At 28.9% G+C, this 17,700-nt stretch overlaps 4 protein-coding genes across 4 annotated transcripts; 2 read left to right on the top strand and 2 right to left on the bottom strand.

The window, feature by feature from the left end:
- Nucleotides 1–663: 663 nt before the first annotated feature.
- Nucleotides 664–2,933, bottom strand: LOC129610307 (nucleoside diphosphate kinase 6). The gene is made up of 2 exons (XM_055522841.1): nucleotides 2,605–2,933; nucleotides 664–2,551 (listed from the first exon to the last, which is right to left on the bottom strand). The coding sequence occupies exons 1-2, from the start codon at nucleotides 2,805–2,807 to the stop codon at nucleotides 2,314–2,316; spliced, it is 441 nt and encodes a 146-aa protein (XP_055378816.1). The 5' UTR covers nucleotides 2,808–2,933; the 3' UTR covers nucleotides 664–2,313.
- Nucleotides 2,934–4,292: 1,359 nt separating this feature from the next.
- LOC129610169 (probable ATP-dependent RNA helicase DDX46) lies at nucleotides 4,293–8,424 on the top strand. The gene is made up of 5 exons (XM_055522586.1): nucleotides 4,293–4,484; nucleotides 4,548–4,715; nucleotides 4,765–5,701; nucleotides 6,185–7,810; nucleotides 7,876–8,424. Exons 1-5 carry the CDS (start codon nucleotides 4,462–4,464, stop codon nucleotides 8,287–8,289), a joined length of 3,168 nt encoding a protein of 1,055 aa, XP_055378561.1. The 5' UTR covers nucleotides 4,293–4,461; the 3' UTR covers nucleotides 8,290–8,424.
- A 254-nt stretch (nucleotides 8,425–8,678) lies between these two features.
- LOC129610418 (larval serum protein 1 beta chain-like) lies at nucleotides 8,679–11,145 on the top strand. The gene is made up of 2 exons (XM_055522985.1): nucleotides 8,679–9,107; nucleotides 9,196–11,145. Exons 1-2 carry the CDS (start codon nucleotides 8,901–8,903, stop codon nucleotides 11,143–11,145), a joined length of 2,157 nt encoding a protein of 718 aa, XP_055378960.1. The 5' UTR covers nucleotides 8,679–8,900.
- A 1,795-nt stretch (nucleotides 11,146–12,940) lies between these two features.
- Nucleotides 12,941–15,205, bottom strand: LOC129610417 (larval serum protein 1 beta chain-like). Its single transcript, XM_055522984.1, has 3 exons — nucleotides 14,999–15,205; nucleotides 14,553–14,907; nucleotides 12,941–14,468 (listed from the first exon to the last, which is right to left on the bottom strand). The coding sequence occupies exons 1-3, from the start codon at nucleotides 15,203–15,205 to the stop codon at nucleotides 12,958–12,960; spliced, it is 2,073 nt and encodes a 690-aa protein (XP_055378959.1). The 3' UTR covers nucleotides 12,941–12,957.
- Nucleotides 15,206–17,700: the final 2,495 nt, after the last annotated feature.

Here is a 17,700-nt window from a genome sequence, read left to right as displayed (position 1 = left end):
AGTTACCGTTTTCTAGTCCTAAAAAAACACAAAAGTAAAAAATTTAACGAACCGATTTTATTTTATAAGTATAAATGTATGTTGAGTTTAAAATATATAAACAACAGTATATTCACAATAAATATATTTTGACTTGCTTAAATATGCAGTAGTTTATATTTGTATAAAAGTGCAGTAGCAATCAAGTATCTTAGAGTACTATTTTACTGTAAGTTACTTGAGTATGTATTTAAAACGGTAGTTGAAGCAAAACAATGCGCAATAATTTAAAATCAGAGTTTTTTTAAATATTCCCTTTAAAAAGTAAGGAAGCGCAGAGTACATTAAACCATGTCCAATACATATATTATTTATGTTAATAATATATTATGTAAGATTACTAAGAAGAAGTTATATTCAACATTTAAACCAAAGATGCAATTTTAATTGCATATTCATTGTTTTTGCTTTAATTAAGTTCGTATTAAATAAAAGTTAATTAAAAAAGTTTAATAAAAGTTTATTTGTATTTCATTATATTTTTTTTTTACATTTTGTGTTGTTTGACTAGTGTCGAGATGAAATACATTTCTTATCACCAGTAACATTCACAATAAATTTCAGTATAGGCATTAATAATATTATATACATACATATATTATAATATCAAAGCTAGTTTAAATAATAAAATTTTTATAAGTGCGTTAATAGAAAAAATTTACAATACGTATGTACGTATTATAAATTTTGTTATACAATATATTACGAATGTATGCAATAAAACAATAAAGAAAAACCCTGTAAAAATAAAAGTTCAAAGGGAATTTTTAAAATACTAAAATTAACTAATAGATTAAATACATACTTATATATGAAATAAATATACGAAAGAGGAGAAAATCGAACACAAAAGAATATGCGTACTTATTCGGACAGGACACGAGTATTTACTTTATACTTTACGTAGAAGGAGACATAGAAGACGTGAATATATTTTTCATTTTAATATAAATAAAATTTAAAAAAAAAAACACAAAATGCAATAAAAACCAGATTTATCATGACAATCGTCGAGTTTGCTCAATTTTAAGACGAAAGAAAAATTCACATAAGAAAAAAATTTATATACATACATATGTGTATATATGTATATCTATATACATAAATTAAAATATGTAGCCGCGTATGCACAATGAACCTAAAATTTTTCTTTATCCCCTCTTAACAGTATTTTCTTTTCTTTGGTTTCGTCAAATAAAATAGAATGTCACAAACCGAAAAAAACGTGTTCGCTAAGTCCTACTGCTTCTTTTCTAGTTTCTTATGGAAGAAAAACGTAGAAACGAATTCGAACGTAGTAGTTCACTTAGTAATTATCTAATAGCATAACTATATTGTTATACTATATATACATAAATTATAACTATATTGTTATACTTCAATTATATATCAGGGTAAAGCATATTGTACCTAAATGGAGACATGTATAATCGTAATACACTATGATTTATGTATACACATACATAATATGTATTTTGGAAAACTATATTGACTTTTATTTTTATTAATCCCGGATACTCAACCCAATACATAAAATGTGATAAAGGAAATTTTACTTTAAGATATAACGTATATTTACCCATCGTTTTATAATTTTCATAAAAACAAACAGTTTATTCAATTACTTTAAAATAAATACAATTAGTTTTACATGTGCCTCTATATACATACTATAAAAAAATAAGTTAAAGTATGTATGTATATAATCATTTGCCTGCCATTGATTTACCATTGTATACAAGCAAATATATCTATTTACATATTCTTACAAGAAGCAACTTGTGACAGTTATATATTAATTTTGCGGCTAATCAATTATTTATTTTGTTTTAAAAACTTTTAATAAATTTTTTTAACTTTTACTCTTTACTCTTAGTTAACATTTAAAATCAGTATTTCAAAAAGTTTGTTTCATCTTAAGATTTGTAGTATTATTTTGCTAATTATTTTTACATAATATATATGTACACATTAACTTCAAAGTTCTCAATCAAATTGTGTGAAATATGTATAATTTAACTAAAAATAACAAAAGTAATGTATATGTAGAGTTAAAACTAAATTTAAACTTAAACTATCACAAATTATCATCCTAAGAATTAAAAAAATTTAGATCAATTTAAAAAATATTCTAAATTCATTAAAAGGATTAATGACAATATATATTTTGGACGAAAATATCAACCTACTTGAGATATACAGCTCAAAGACAAAAAATTTATATTGTTGTGTAAATTCTTAATTTTTTAATTTCTTAATTAAAAACCCTGAATTTCAACTGTTTATATATTTGTCGTATCCAAATTTAGGAAACATAATTGAAATCTCCCTTTTAACAGATTCGGCACTATCAGATCCATGACAAACATTCCTTGTATCAGATATTCCGTACAGACTTCTGAGAGTATTAGGATGTGTATGTACACTTTTGTATACCTTTGTAGGACCCATTATTTCTCTCCAAATTTTGATACTATTATTTCCTTCCAATATTAACGCAAGGGTAGGTCCACTAAAAAATTAAAGTACTTTAACTTAATCAAAATATTATTTTCATTAATTTACCTGCACATTAATTTCATTAACCGGTCAAAATAAAATTTCCCAACATGTTCTTCATAAAATTGACACGCCATTTGATCATCCATATGAACTTTTTTTATTTCCAGAATCTTAAATTTTTCATTGATTACGTTCATAATTCGTTCTACAACAATTGAATTTTTTACAATATGCGGTTTAATAAGAGCAAATGTTAGCTCTTTCATTTTTTTCTCTATGACAATCAACTATTTTTTATTTACAGTTATCTATTATATTAACTATTATATTATTTTACATTTAATCTCCAAATCATAAAAACAAACGAAATGAGAAGAAACAAGAATTGAATCAATTGACATTTCACTAAGTGTAAAAAAGACCTATGTACATTCTATGTAGTTAAAGCTAGTACGTCAATTGGTACTATATTTTTGATCATTAAATCAAAAGTCAAAGGGATCTATGCACATTTCTGAAAATTTTGTTAAGGAAGAAAAAAGTGTTGATTCGAATGTTGAAAATACTTAAAAAAAAGCAGAGAAAAGTAAAAACAAATCATACACAAGGTCTGTCAAATTTTAAATTAATTTACGTAGAAACACAAATTTAAATTATCTTGCGTAGATGTCACTTTTAAAAATAATGTTTGACATTTTTTGTAATTAAATAAGGTGAATTAAATATATAACCAATGTATTTATTTTTGAATAATTTAAGAATTTTGGATAAAATATTTTCAACTTCCACAGTTGAAAATAAGCTTAATTAAAAGAAAATGAATTAATAAAACAAAGTAAAGAAGACAGCTATTAACTCACTTTTAAGCCGAAGACTTTAAGATCAGTTGTAATAGTATCACGGAAATTATTATTTCATAAATTAAAAGCACGTAAGTATAAACCTATTAATCTAATACATCTATTAAAATAAAACATCTATTATCGTTTGTTCATTTTTGTTTATCGGCAAAAAATCGCAACAAAGAATTAGTGCAACTCTGTATATATTTCTGCGAATTTTAAATGATGCAAAAACATAAAGTTTTTAATACTTATTGAACCAATTTAACTTTACATGGAAAAATAAAGTACGAAAACATATAATTATTGGCATACGTGTTTTAGCATGTTACTCTTAGGGTTGTTTATAATTTGCCAACACTATCATGATCAAAGGCAGTGATAAAAATGACATTGGCAATTAAGCACCACGACCAGCAGAGTCTAAAGTCAAGATTTATTTTCAAAACGCAGGGTTTTTGGTCATATTTTTGATCCAAAACTTCAAAATAAGATTTTTAAAATTTTTAAATTTTACATACGAAAATATCTTCAAAATTAAGGTTTTTTGATAATACTGAAGTTTTTCAAAATTAAACTTTTTAACCTTTTTCCATGTTTTTCAAAGATCAGAAAAAAGCATTTTAACCAAAAAGTCAATTTAATAGGCAACGCTACTTCCATGACATAAAATTTATGATATTTTTTGAGGTCTGGTTTAGTTCGAATTGAAATTGTGATAATTTGGGTTCCTACTTTTTTTAATTTAACTTCAATTGAAAATCGAGGTATTCGTAAAGACTTTTTTTAATCGAATCTTCAAAATGAAGATTTTATTTTAGAAAAAGTAAGATATTTGGACTAATCTATTTGGCAGCACTGACCACGGCTGACAGTAATATTGTCAGCTTTGAAAAGAATTCTGCACAAACATATATTTATCACTCATTATTTTATTAAGAACTTTCGGTAATTTGAATTGTAAACAAAAATAATTGTTTGAACTAAAAATTATAGATAAAACAATATTCTTCCAACTTGAATGCAATTTCTAAATATTGTCAATATTTTTAAAATAATTTAAGTAAAATATCGCAAAATGTCTTCAAGAAGCTCTAGCACGTAAGTAGTCTTGAATTTATAGGTTAGATAGAAAATATTTAATAAATGTATACATCTCAAAAGGCGTGAAAAATATCGTGAAAGGAAACGTTCTAGAAGTCGCAGTAGATCCAAATCCCCTTCAGAAAGAGAACGAAAAAAGAAGGAAGATAGCAAAAGCTCTAAAAGTCGACTGAAAGAAGAACGCCGTGAGGAGAAACGTAGAAAACGCTCTCGCTCGAGGAGTAAACAGTATGTCTCGGTATATTTCTGTAAACAGCTATTAAAATGTTTTTTATAGTAGGGAAAGCAGCAGGAGGGATCGTTCGAAAGATCGAAGAGAGCATGAACGAGAAAAAGATCGAGAAAGGGAGAGAGAACGCGAAAGGGAACGGCGCACAGATTCTATAAAATCCAATTGTGAAAAAGAGTTTTTTAACAAAGAAAAGAATGTCACTAAAAGCAAAGAAGATGAAATTGAACAAAGTGAAAGTTCAGAAGAGGAGCTTGATAAAGAAGAAGAACAAAAACGATTGGAACAAGAAATGATTAAACGTAGAGAACGGATCGAACGTTGGCGAGCTGAACGTAAATTAAAGGAATTGGAAAATAAAAAGGACATTCCAAAAATAGTTCTTCCATTGAATGTTAAAAAATGGTCTTTGGAAGATGAATCTGAAGATGAAGATGAAAATACGAAAGATGGAAGAAAGAAACCAGGTTTGGATTTAAACGACGAGAACAACGAAAATGATGAAATTAAAAGCCAAAATAAGAAACCAGAAGAAAAAAAGGAAGATGAAGAAGAAATTGACCCTCTAGATGCTTTTATGCAAGATATTGACAAAGAAGTTAGAAAGGTAAATCAACTTTCTAATCCACCGGATCAAAACAAGAGCAGTGATTCGAAAGGTGTGGTTATTGTTACAGGATTAGCTAAAAAGAGAGTAGAGCGTAGTAATAAAGGCGAACTTATAGAGCAAAATCAGGATGGCCTTGATTATTCTAGTGAAGAAGAATTAGAAGATATTAAAGATGCTGCAGTTAATTTAGCTAATAAGCATAAAAAAGAATTGGCTAAAATAAATCATTCGGAAGTAAATTATTCGTCTTTCAGGAAAGACTTTTATGTTGAAGTTCCAGAATTAGCAAGAATGACTAATGAAGAAGTAGAAAAACATCGCAGCGAATTAGAAGGAATTCAAGTTAAAGGGAAAGGATGTCCAAAACCAATAAAGGTAAATATCGTCGAACGCATGCCCTTACGCACACGCACGTGTCCCAGCTACTTTATTTCATTTTTGTTTATTACTTAAAATTACATACTATTAAATTACTTCATACTTTTGAATTTCTTCATAACGAATTTGTCTTATTTTCAAAATGCATACATATGCATGTATAAGTTTAGAAATTCATTGCTACTTTATCGTTTTATAACGTGTAATTTTATATCTTTGGTATCAAACGATTATGCGGCATAACATTAAAATTGGAAGTTACCAAAAGTATAATACAATATTTATACTTTAAGCTTTAATGGTTTGAATTTGGTATGGTTTGTTAACTTTTATTCTTTTATTGTCACCTTTCATAGCGAGACAAATTCAAAAAATTCTAATGTAATAGTATAGGATTTTGTTCCATACCAAAAATGGATAGTATAAATAATAACCATAAAAATAAATAACGGATGCAAGAATAATATTTTTAATTTGCAGACCTGGGCCCATTGTGGAGTATCTAAAAAAGAAATGGATGTTTTGGTGAAAAAGTTATGTTTTGAAAAGCCGACACCTATCCAATGTCAAGCTATACCAGCTATTATGTCTGGCAGAGATTTAATAGGTATTGCTAAAACTGGAAGCGGAAAAACAATAGCTTTTATTCTACCAATGTTCCGTCATATTCTTGATCAACCACCATTAGAAGAGGGAGATGGACCCATTGCAATTATTATGACTCCAACCCGTGAGTTATGCATGCAAATAGGAAAAGATATACGCAAATTTTCTAAATCGCTAGGTTTACGACCTGTTTGCGTCTATGGTGGAACTGGCATTTCTGAGCAAATAGCTGAACTAAAGCGTGGAGCTGAAATAATAGTTTGTACTCCTGGAAGAATGATTGATATGCTTGCTGCTAACTCTGGTCGTGTAACAAATTTGCGTAGAGTTACGTATATAGTGCTAGATGAAGCTGACAGAATGTTTGATATGGGATTTGAGCCCCAAGTAATGCGAATAATTGACAATATTAGACCAGACAGACAAACGGTAATGTTTAGCGCAACATTCCCACGGCAAATGGAAGCCCTAGCACGTCGAATTTTGAAAAAACCAATTGAAGTTATTGTTGGCGGTCGATCAGTCGTATGTAAAGATGTTGAGCAAAATATTGCCGTATTAGAAGATGATGCTAAATTCTTTAAACTTTTGGAACTCTTAGGTTTATATCAGGAACATGGAAGCATAATTGTTTTTGTTGATAAGCAAGAAAATGCCGACAGTTTGCTAAAAGATTTGATGAAAGCTTCATATCCTTGCATGAGTTTACATGGTGGTATTGACCAATTTGACAGAGATTCCACCATTTTAGATTTTAAGTCTGGAAAAGTGAGATTATTAATCGCAACGTCAGTTGCTGCCCGTGGTTTAGATGTAAAAGACTTAATATTAGTCGTTAATTATGATTGTCCCAACCACTATGAAGATTATGTCCACCGTGTTGGAAGAACAGGTCGAGCTGGAAACAAAGGTTTCGCTTGGACTTTTTTGACTACTGAACAAGGAAGGTATGCTGGAGATATAATTAGAGCTTTAGAATTGTCTTCAACGCCTGTTCCGTTAGAATTACAAGAACTTTGGGATACATACAAAGCTTTACAAGAAGCAGAGGGTAAAAAAGTGCACACCGGGGGAGGTTTTAGCGGCAAAGGTTTTAAGTTTGATGAACAGGAGGCAAACGCTGTCAAAGAGAGCAAAAAACTTCAGAAAGCTGCTTTAGGTTTAGCGGATTCTGACGATGATGAAGACATAGAAAATGACATTGATCAGCAAATAGAAAATATGTTTGCTGCCAAACGTAATATAAAAGAAACTTCAGTTGCGCCAACTATTCCACCACCCCAAATAGTTGTACCTTCTATTGCTGCAATAACTGTTCCAAATTTGCAACCACCAATAATACCAACTACTGGTCCTGTGTCTGCTGAAAAACTTGAATTAGCAAAACGTTTAGCATCAAAAATAAACACTGCTAAGAATCTTGGATTAGATACCAAAACAACCCAACAAACAGCCGAAGCTATATTAAAAGGTTCATCATCAGCTCCTCCTCTAATTACGGTAACATAAAAATCAAATTATGGTAAAAATTCATGATTTATTATCATTAACTTTTACATATTTAGGCTCGCACAGTTGTTGAACAGTTAGCTGCTAAATTGAATAATAAACTTAATTATCAACCTAAAGAAGATGAAGAGGGTTTACTTCCTGGAGTACAATCAGTATTTACGAAGTACGAAGAGGAATTAGAAATTAACGATTTCCCCCAGCAAGCTAGGTGGAAAGTCACATCGAAAGAAGCATTAGCTCAAATATCGGAATATTCAGAAGCTGGATTGACCGTGCGTGGCACTTATGTTCCAACTGGAAAGAACCCCCCAGAAGGTGAGCGAAAATTGTACTTAGCAATTGAAAGCTGCAGTGAATTATCGGTTCAGAAAGCAAAGCGTGAAATAACTCGTCTTATCAAAGAAGAACTATTAAAACTGAGCTCTGCACATCATGTTTTCAACAAAGGTCGTTACAAAGTTATTTAAGAAAATTAGAAAGATAGCATAGTAATTTGTATGATTAATAATTCTTTTAAGAATTCTATTTTTAATAATATTTTCTGTAGCGTTAGAAATCAGACTATTTTAAGCTAATAAAAAATATAGTTGCTAAAATACAAATCAAAAGAAAATAAGAAATTTTTATACATTACTTAAACAGCTGTCGACTCAAGGTTTTTATATAAAATTCGTAGACCCCAAAGTAATTAAATAAAAATAATTTCACATTAAAGTTCAAGTTCAATTAAACAAAAATATGCAATAAAAGCATGGATTCTTATCATACAAAAATATAATAAAAACAATAATAATATAGAATTCAATTTTGGTAAAAACTGGGATTTTAAATAGATAGTAACACTGACATCAACATTTACTATCAAAGCTTTCCTACAATTTAATTAAATCAAAATATCTCAAGGTTATTTTAAAATATAATCAAATCCAAAAAAAGTAAAAGAAAATTCCAGGATGGATAACTAAATGTTTCATATTATTTGATAAAGAATTCAGAAAAACTACATTATATAAAAGAATTACCAAATCGAGGAAAGTACTTAGTTGATAGAACAACTTCACACTGGAAAGAAATTAAAATGAAACTTTCAATAATCATTTTGGCCTGCTTAGCCCTTGTGGCTGCGGAACCTCTTTTGAAGCGTGATGGAATTAAGGCAGACAAGGATTTTTTGCTCAAACAAAAATTCTTTTTGGAAATTTTGCATGACATCCATGAACCACTCCAATTTCCAGAGTACTTGAAAGCGTCAGAAACATTTGTTGAAGATAAAACATTTTACTTGGTAATAAACTATTTGCTTTAGAATTTCAAGTTGATATGAAACTAGTTTCGAAATTATTTTAATTGTTTTTTGTTTACATCTATAATAGAACTGGGAATATGTTAAGGACTTCTTTATTTATTGGGATCATCAAAACTTCTTACCAAGAGGTCATGTGTTCTCAATTTACAATGAAGAACATCTTGAACAAGTTATGTATCTATTCAACTTCTTCTACTATGCTAAAGATTGGACCACTTTCTACAAAAATGTCTGTTGGGCTCGTGTACATATGAATGAAGGAATGTTCATTTATGCCTTAACAATGACTGTTTTACATCATAAAGACTATACTGGAATTGTTCTTCCAGCCCCATATGAAATTTGCCCATATATGTTCTTTGACTCAAGGGTTATCAATGACGCATATGAGTTCAAGATGAATTATCTTCAAGATAAAACTGTACTGAAAAAAGAATATCCAATTAAATGGTGGGAAGATAAATATTACTACAATCACGATATTGAAAAAGACAATGAATTTTTCAAAGGATATGATATGTGGTACGTTTGGGCCAACTATACTCAAGACTATTATTATTCACATGAAGAGTCATCTTTGTCCTACTTCAGAGAAGATCTTGGATGGAACTCGTACTATTATTATTATCATATGGATTATCCATTCTGGATGGACGGTGAAGAGTTTGGTTTGTCAAAGGACCATCGAGGTGAACTTTTCTTACATATGCATCAACAAATCTTAGCTCGTTACTATATGGAACGTTTATCACAAAGATTAGATGAAATCCCAGAATTTTCATATGTTAAACCAATAGAATATGGCTACAACCCACATATGATGTACTACAATGGTCAAGGATTTACAGTACGTAAGAATTATTATGAGGTATACAACACTGAGGAATTCCATGATATTCAATTAGTTTTGGATTATGAGCGTCGTTTCCGTGATATTGTTGATCGCGGTTTCTATGTAACATTTGAAGGCAAGAAAATTGATTTAAGAACTCCAGAAGGTGTAGAATATCTTGGTAGTTTGATGGAGCATAACGAAGACAGTGTTGATAAACGTTTCTTTGGATACTGGAGATTGTTATCTCACTCACTTTTAGGAGGTTCTTATGGAATTTATTTCAACAACGACAAATGGGTTATCCCAAGTGTTATGGAACATTTTGAAACTGCAATGCGTGATCCCGTTTTCTACATGCTTTACAAACGTTTAATCAACATTTACATCAAGTATCAACATTTCTTACCACATTACCAATACAACGAACTCTTGTTTAATGGAGTTGAAATCACAGATGTTCAAGTTGACAAAATTGAAACTTTCTTCGACTATTTTGATGCTGATTTAACAACTTTAATGGGATACAATTGGATGTTTAATGAACCTAATGTTTTATTCAAAGCTCGTCAGTGGCGTCTTAATTATAAACCATTCAATATGAACATTGAAATCAAATCAGATAAAGCACAAAAAGTAATTATGAAAGTTTTCTTAGGACCAAAATATGACCAATATGGAAAACTTTATACTCTTGAAGAAAACCGTGAAAACTTCTACCAAATTGATCAATTTGTATATGATCTCCCAGCTGGAAAATCAGTTATTAAACATTCATCAGAAGATTTTTACTGGAACGTAAAAGATCGCACAACTTGGACTGAATTATATAAACGTGTTATGTTAGCTATTGACGGTAAAATGGACTTTACTTTAGATATGACTGAAGCTCACTGTGGATTCCCAGAACGCTTATTAATTCCAAGAGGTTGGGTTAAGGGTATGCCAGTTCAAATGTTCTTCATGGTTCTTCCATACCAAGATGTCAAACATTATGAAGGTTACAATGAAAAGATCTCATGTGGAGTTGGATCAGGCTATAGATATATGGACAATTATCCATTTGCTTATCCATTTGACCGTGAAATCGTTGATTTTGAAACTTTCTATGTGCCAAATATGCATTTCGAAGATGTGAAAGTTTATCATTTAGATAATTACCATAATTTCTTTGTTAATTATTAACTTTATTTAAAATATTAATTTATCTTTTTCTTTTATTTAAAAAAATTGACACATTTGTGACAACAAATTATTGTTAAATATTAATAATTTTTCTTTCTTAATTGAAAAAAAAATTTGTTGTTTTGTCTTTTGCTTTTATTTTACAAAAATTGTCACATTTGTTATAATAAATTATTGTTAATAAATTTTTTTTCTCTATTGAAAAAGAAATACATGTGTATGTTTTTGTTAATTGTTTCGCATGCATATGTACAGTAAGTATATTGAACTACGTTAATTTAAATTTTATGAAAGAAGTTTTCAAACGTCAGTTTGTACTTTGTTTTTTACAAAGTTAAACAAAGATAAAAAATTTGCAAAATTTTGCGAAATATTTTGTGTGTATGTATGTACATAATTAATTAAAATAAATAGATTGTTCAAGCTTTTGTTTTTACACGTTATTTTGATCGTTATTTTTAAAAAACTAAGTTCTCATACCTCCCTATTGTGTTGGGCTTAAGTGATCGATCAAACAAATTTGAATACACTATCGAACTAATTAAGTACATATACTTACATACATATATAAGTACAAACAGAATGTACATCCCTAGATACAGCATACTTATTTTCAAGATTTAAACCTTATATTGATCGTATTTATATTTTCTTACAAGAAACAACATAACTTTAATTAAGAATTTAAAATGTTTCGATCATTTCATTAGTTATTAGGAAATAGCATATGTATATCTTTTGATTAGACCCTCTAAATTATACAAGTGCAATTCAAATTTAAAACACACATATTAAAAGCGAAAAATACCAAAAATTTAGGTGTTAGAACAAATATACCTAATTAGTCTTTCATAATGAATTTAACTATACATACTTATATAACAAATATGTATACCCACCTGGTTTTTATGTTAAACCAAATGAAACCACGATCTTGTTGTACATTCATTCACATCTATGTATGTAGGTATGTATTTATAACTTGGATGATTTTTAATAACCTTTTTAAAATGGCTTATTTCAATTAATGATCGCATTATCGCATTAAAACAAGTAAAATATTAATCAAAAAAGAAGCTGGAGGCAAAATCTGCTAAAAATTTGTTTTAAAGTATTTTTACTATCACATAATTTATGAACTCTTATTTAAAAAAAAACGGAGACATAAATCAATGGATTTTCAATAAATAACAGTCACCTCAATATACACAATGTGCAATTAAATGCAAATAATCGTGTTAAAAAAGTCGTAAATCTTATCCTAATGTTCTGACTAAATCTTATAATTACTTTTTTACATGCATACATACAAATGTATGTACATACATATGTTTTTCTGAAAAACAGATGACAAAGAAAGGACGTCAAAAAAATGCAGATTAAGATTAAGGTTGTATTATATTACTGAATAAAACAAATTGATGTTAGATCTTCATTTTGCTAAATGCTTTAAGGCACATTTCATTAAAAAAGTTAATACTGTAGTCTAAGAGTTTATGGTTATTTATAGAATAGTACATAACCTGAAACTTACCTACAATCAATTTTTTTAATAAGTCATAAAATTTAATAAGTATCCTAAAAGTTTTAAATATGTTTGTATATTGTGTATCAGCTTTTAACCAATGCAGTTTACTATATATTATTAAGAATTATATATTATTAATGTATATTAATACTTACATTTACATATGTATATAGTATGTATATAAAAAAAAATAAGAAAAATTAGTTTTTATCTTTTTTATTTTATCTGTATAAGAGCTGACATTACTTTTACAGAATTAAAATTTTTTTTCTTCGCTAGACTTTCTAATAAGTAGTGTAATATTCACCATATTGTTCCAAATGATAGATATTAACATCTTCGAAATGCATATTTGGCACATAGAAAGTTTCAAAATCAACGATTTCACGGTCAAATGGATAAGCAAATGGATAATTGTCCATATATCTATAGCCTGATCCAACTCCACATGAGATCTTTTCATTGTAACCTTCATAATGTTTGACATCTTGGTATGGAAGAACCATGAAGAACATTTGAACTGGCATACCCTTAACCCAACCTCTTGGAATTAATAAGCGTTCTGGGAATCCACAGTGAGCTTCAGTCATATCCAAAGTAAAGTCCATTTTACCGTCAATAGCTAACATAACACGTTTATATAATTCAGTCCAAGTTGTGCGATCTTTTACGTTCCAGTAAAAATCTTCTGATGAATGTTTAATAACTGATTTTCCAGCTGGGAGATCATATACAAATTGATCAATTTGGTAGAAGTTTTCACGGTTTTCTTCAAGAGTATAAAGTTTTCCATATTGGTCATATTTTGGTCCTAAGAAAACTTTCATAATTACTTTTTGTGCTTTATCTGATTTGATTTCAATGTTCATATTGAATGGTTTATAATTAAGACGCCACTGACGAGCTTTGAATAAAACATTAGGTTCATTAAACATCCAATTGTATCCCATTAAAGTTGTTAAATCAGCATCAAAATAGTCGAAGAAAGTTTCAATTTTGTCAACTTGAACATCTGTGATTTCAACTCCATTAAACAAGAGTTCGCTGTATTGGTAATGTGGTAAGAAATGTTGATATTTGATGTAAATATTGATTAAACGTTTGTAAAGCATGTAGAAAACGGGATCACGCATAGCAGTTTCAAAATGTTCCATAACACTTGGGATAACCCATTTGTCGTTGTTGAAATAAATTCCATAAGAACCTCCTAAAAGTGAGTGAGATAACAATCTCCAGTATCCAAAGAAACGTTTATCAACACTGTCTTCGTTATGCTCCATCAAACTACCAAGATATTCTACACCTTCTGGAGTTCTTAAATCAATTTTCTTGCCTTCAAATGTTACATAGAAACCGCGATCAACAATATCACGGAAACGACGCTCATAATCCAAAACTAATTGAATATCATGGAATTCCTCAGTATTGTATACCTCATAATAATTTTTACGTACTGTAAATCCTTGACCATTGTAGTACATCATATGTGGGTTGTAGCCGTATTCTATTGGTTTACCATAAGAAAATTCTGGGATTTCATCTAATCTTTGTGATAAACGTTCCATATAGTAACGAGCTAAGATTTGTTGATGCATATGTAAGAAAAGTTCACCTCGATGGTCCTTTGACAAACCAAACTCTTCACCGTCCATCCAGAATGGATAATCCATATGATAATAATAATAGTATGAATTCCATCCAAGATCTTCTCTGAAGTAGGACAAAGATGACTCTTCATGTGAATAATAATAGTCTTGAGTATAGTTGGCCCAAACGTACCACATATCATATCCTTTGAAAAATTCGTTGTCTTTTTCAATATCGTGATTGTAGTAATATTTATCTTCCCACCATTTAATTGGATACTCTTTTTTCAGTACAGTTTTATCTTGAAGATAATTCATCTTGAACTCATATGCGTCATTGATAACCCTTGAGTCAAAGAACATATATGGAACAATTTCATAAGGAGCTGGAAGAACGATTCCAGTATAATCTTTATGATGTAAAACAGTCATTGTTAAGGCATAAACGAACATTCCTTCGTTCATATGTACACGAGCCCAACAAACATTCTTGTAGAAAGTGGTCCAATCTTTAGCATAGTAGAAGAAGTTGAATAGATACATAACTTGTTCAAGATGTTCTTCATTGTAAATTGAGAAAATATGACCTCTTGGTAAGAAGTTTTGGTGATCCCAGTAAATAAAGAAATCCTTAACATGTTCCCAATCCTATTTGTTAAATGAATAAAAGGATTAATATTATTTTAAAATTAATGTTAACGTTAAATTCAAACTTAAATATACGTAAATAATGTATTACCAAGTAAGACGATTTATCTTCAACAAATTTTTCTGATACTTTCAAGTATTCTGGAAATTGGAGTGGTTCATGGATATCATGTAGAATTTCCAAAAAGAATTTTTGTTTAACCAAAAAATCTTTGTCTGCTTTAACTCCATCACGCTTCAAAAGAGGCTCTGCAGCCACAAGGGCTAAGCAGGCCAGAATAATTATTGAAAGTTTCATTTTGTCAGTATCCACTCAGAAAGCCTAAAACAAACTGATACCCTGATTGCCACATTCCCTGGTATTTATACATTTTCAGATAAGTTCCCTTATTTCTAATCTTAAAAAAATTATTTATTAAAGTCAGAAAAATTGTTTGGTACCAGATAGTAAAAATTATGATTATTTTGAGAAAAAACAATATTATTTACATATCTATACAATATGTATGTATGTACATATATGCCAATTTTTGTAGTTAATTGCTTTTGACTTTCTATTTTGTGATGTAAAGCTATTTTATACATAAATATGAATGTGTATGCATTATATATATTATGGTAAGAAATTTTAAATCTGCAACGACCTCAAGGTGAAATTTTATTAATTTGATAAGGTAAACAATGGACATAGAGATTATAAACATAAAGACAGAATTATATTTTAAAATACGAACCTAAACAGAAATTAACATTAAAGAAATTTAAATTTGATATTATGTATACTTACGTTTCTTTTATATATACGTAATTTATATGCTAACGGTAGCTGTAACTTAATCGAGACTGACTGTATGATTCACTTAAATTGTAATACAGTTCTAATAATAGTAGTTATTATATAGTATTAAACCCCTCTTTAACATGAGAAAGAAACTAAAAACTAAGACGACAAAAATCAAAAACCTTTGCGTATGTGAAGTAAAACAAGTAATTATTCTAAAGATAAACTTATTTCTAAGAGATCACTTTTACGAACTCTTAAAAACAGTCAAGACAAAAATAAAATAAATGTTAAATTAACATTAATAATTATTTTATATTTTTTACACTTTTTGATTGCTGCCATCGATTTTTTATAACAAGAATTTATACATGTAAATTCTAATAAAAGTATTTTAATTTAAGTAAAATTCTTAATAACTCTAAATACAAACGTATTTTATCGATTTTTTAAAATAATCTTTTGGATTTTATGCATTTTTTGATTTGTCGCTAGTTTACCTTTAATTTTTATAATATTATTAATATAAAAATGACAATATACACACATACATATGTATTTTTGTTCCTATACATTATTATTCCTATAGCGGTAATAAAATTAATAATAAATCAAAAGTCTGGCATAAAAAGTTTTTTAATATTAGACAGCGAAAATGTCTCTACAAAATAGAGCGGTGATTCCTAATGTTGTCTATATAGAGCCCCAAAGGTCCATGAAGATTTGCTAGGGGTCTACGAGGGTGGAAAAAAAATTGGAGGTCCATCAAATGAAATGGGTGTTTACGAAATGAAAATGGTGGGTCTATTTAATGAAAAATTCCCTTTTAGAAAGACAATATGCTATTTCATCTATACACCAAAAATTCAAATCAAGCGGGAAAACATTATAACGAAAAACCCAAATTATAGGGGAAAAAAATATGTTTCATTTGTTTTGCATTTTTCATTTCGTTTCTTCTTTCGTTTAAACTACCACTTCAACTGCATGTGTCGCTTGAAAATTTTTTGTTTTTTTATTTAACTTTCTCACATCATAGAACACATTCCTTGCTACAGCTGTTAGAAATTTAAATCTATCAAAGAAAATATCAGGGGTCTATCAAAGTCTATCATTGAAAAACATTAATAAAATTGAAAAATACGACAGGAGATCTACGAGATAGAAAAGTTTGGAAACTTCTGGACTAGAGGCACTCAACTGAAACACTTTTATGTTATATAAATATTTTTGAATTGAAGTTTTTTAATTTTTTAAAAAGAACAAATAGATATTTAATCAAAGCTTTTTCATTTAATTGAAATTGCTTTAAAGTTATTCTAAAAGTATACTTTCAATTATCGACATAAGAGAATAAGAATTTTTTCTTTTATGTTTCAGTGTCTACGGCGTTATGTTCCATTAAAATAACATCTTACGCTTTTGTGGTCATCGTATTAAATATTTTTTCTTATTTATCCTACAATAACGAACTTTATGTGATGGCACCAAATTTCAGATGTCGAGTTTTCGTTTGCAAACTGGTCGGTCTGCCGGTCTGTGTGTACACACGTGTATTTCAAGTTTGGCTGGTCCAATTTTGCAGAACTTTTTTATGTGAATTTACTTTGGCTATGGCGCGGATTGATCAACTTTTGGGATATATCGGTCCTCGGGAACTGGACCTTTTTGCGGTCCGATTCTACATTTTTGCCTATATAAAAAGTAATTATCAACCAATTTCCTTGAAATTAAATATTTAAATTAGGGATGTTAAAGCAATGAACCTATAAGTTTTTTGGAAAGATCAGCAGTCGGGAACCAATTTTTCATTTTTTATTATATTTGCTTATATATATAGAACTTATTGTTAGAATTTCTTGAAATTTAATATCTGAGTTATGGTTATTACCGAAACGAATTTTTCAGGGAATTCGGAAGAAATAAAGCGAAACTTTATTCTAAGACAGAAATTTACATTTTTCTAGGTAAATGTCAACTAAATGTTTAATAATTTCATTGTACTAAATTTA

The sequence above is a fragment of the Condylostylus longicornis genome, unplaced genomic scaffold, assembly GCF_029603195.1.
Source record: "Condylostylus longicornis isolate FDR11 unplaced genomic scaffold, ASM2960319v2 ptg000044l, whole genome shotgun sequence".
NCBI lineage: Eukaryota > Metazoa > Arthropoda > Insecta > Diptera > Dolichopodidae > Condylostylus > Condylostylus longicornis.
Note: the sequence above shows the minus strand (reverse complement) of the source record. Positions and strands in the feature narration are given on the sequence as shown.

What these genes read in the sequence shown, in the direction of transcription:
- LOC129610307 (XM_055522841.1), bottom strand. Translation starts at nt 2,807, where the DNA reads ATGAAAGAGCTAACATTTGCTCTTATTAAACCGCATATTGTAAAAAAT. An exon ending in TTAATGAAATTAATGTGCAG is followed by an intron (nt 2,552 to 2,604) that starts GTAAATTAATGA and finishes TTAATTTTTTAG; the next exon opens with TGGACCTACCCTTGCGTTAA.
- LOC129610169 (XM_055522586.1), top strand. Translation starts at nt 4,462, where the DNA reads ATGTCTTCAAGAAGCTCTAGCAC. An exon ending in TCTCGCTCGAGGAGTAAACA is followed by an intron (nt 4,716 to 4,764) that starts GTATGTCTCGGT and finishes TGTTTTTTATAG; the next exon opens with TAGGGAAAGCAGCAGGAGGG. An exon ending in CAGCTCCTCCTCTAATTACG is followed by an intron (nt 7,811 to 7,875) that starts GTAACATAAAAA and finishes TTACATATTTAG; the next exon opens with GCTCGCACAGTTGTTGAACA.
- LOC129610418 (XM_055522985.1), top strand. Translation starts at nt 8,901, where the DNA reads ATGAAACTTTCAATAATCATTTTGGCCTGCTTAGCCCTTGTGGCTGCG. An exon ending in AAGATAAAACATTTTACTTG is followed by an intron (nt 9,108 to 9,195) that starts GTAATAAACTAT and finishes CATCTATAATAG; the next exon opens with AACTGGGAATATGTTAAGGA.
- LOC129610417 (XM_055522984.1), bottom strand. Translation starts at nt 15,205, where the DNA reads ATGAAACTTTCAATAATTATTCTGGCCTGCTTAGCCCTTGTGGCTGCA. An exon ending in AAGATAAATCGTCTTACTTG is followed by an intron (nt 14,908 to 14,998) that starts GTAATACATTAT and finishes TTTAACAAATAG; the next exon opens with GATTGGGAACATGTTAAGGA. An exon ending in TTATCTTCAAGATAAAACTG is followed by an intron (nt 14,469 to 14,552) that starts TACTGAAAAAAG and finishes ACGAATTTTTCA; the next exon opens with AAGGATATGATATGTGGTAC.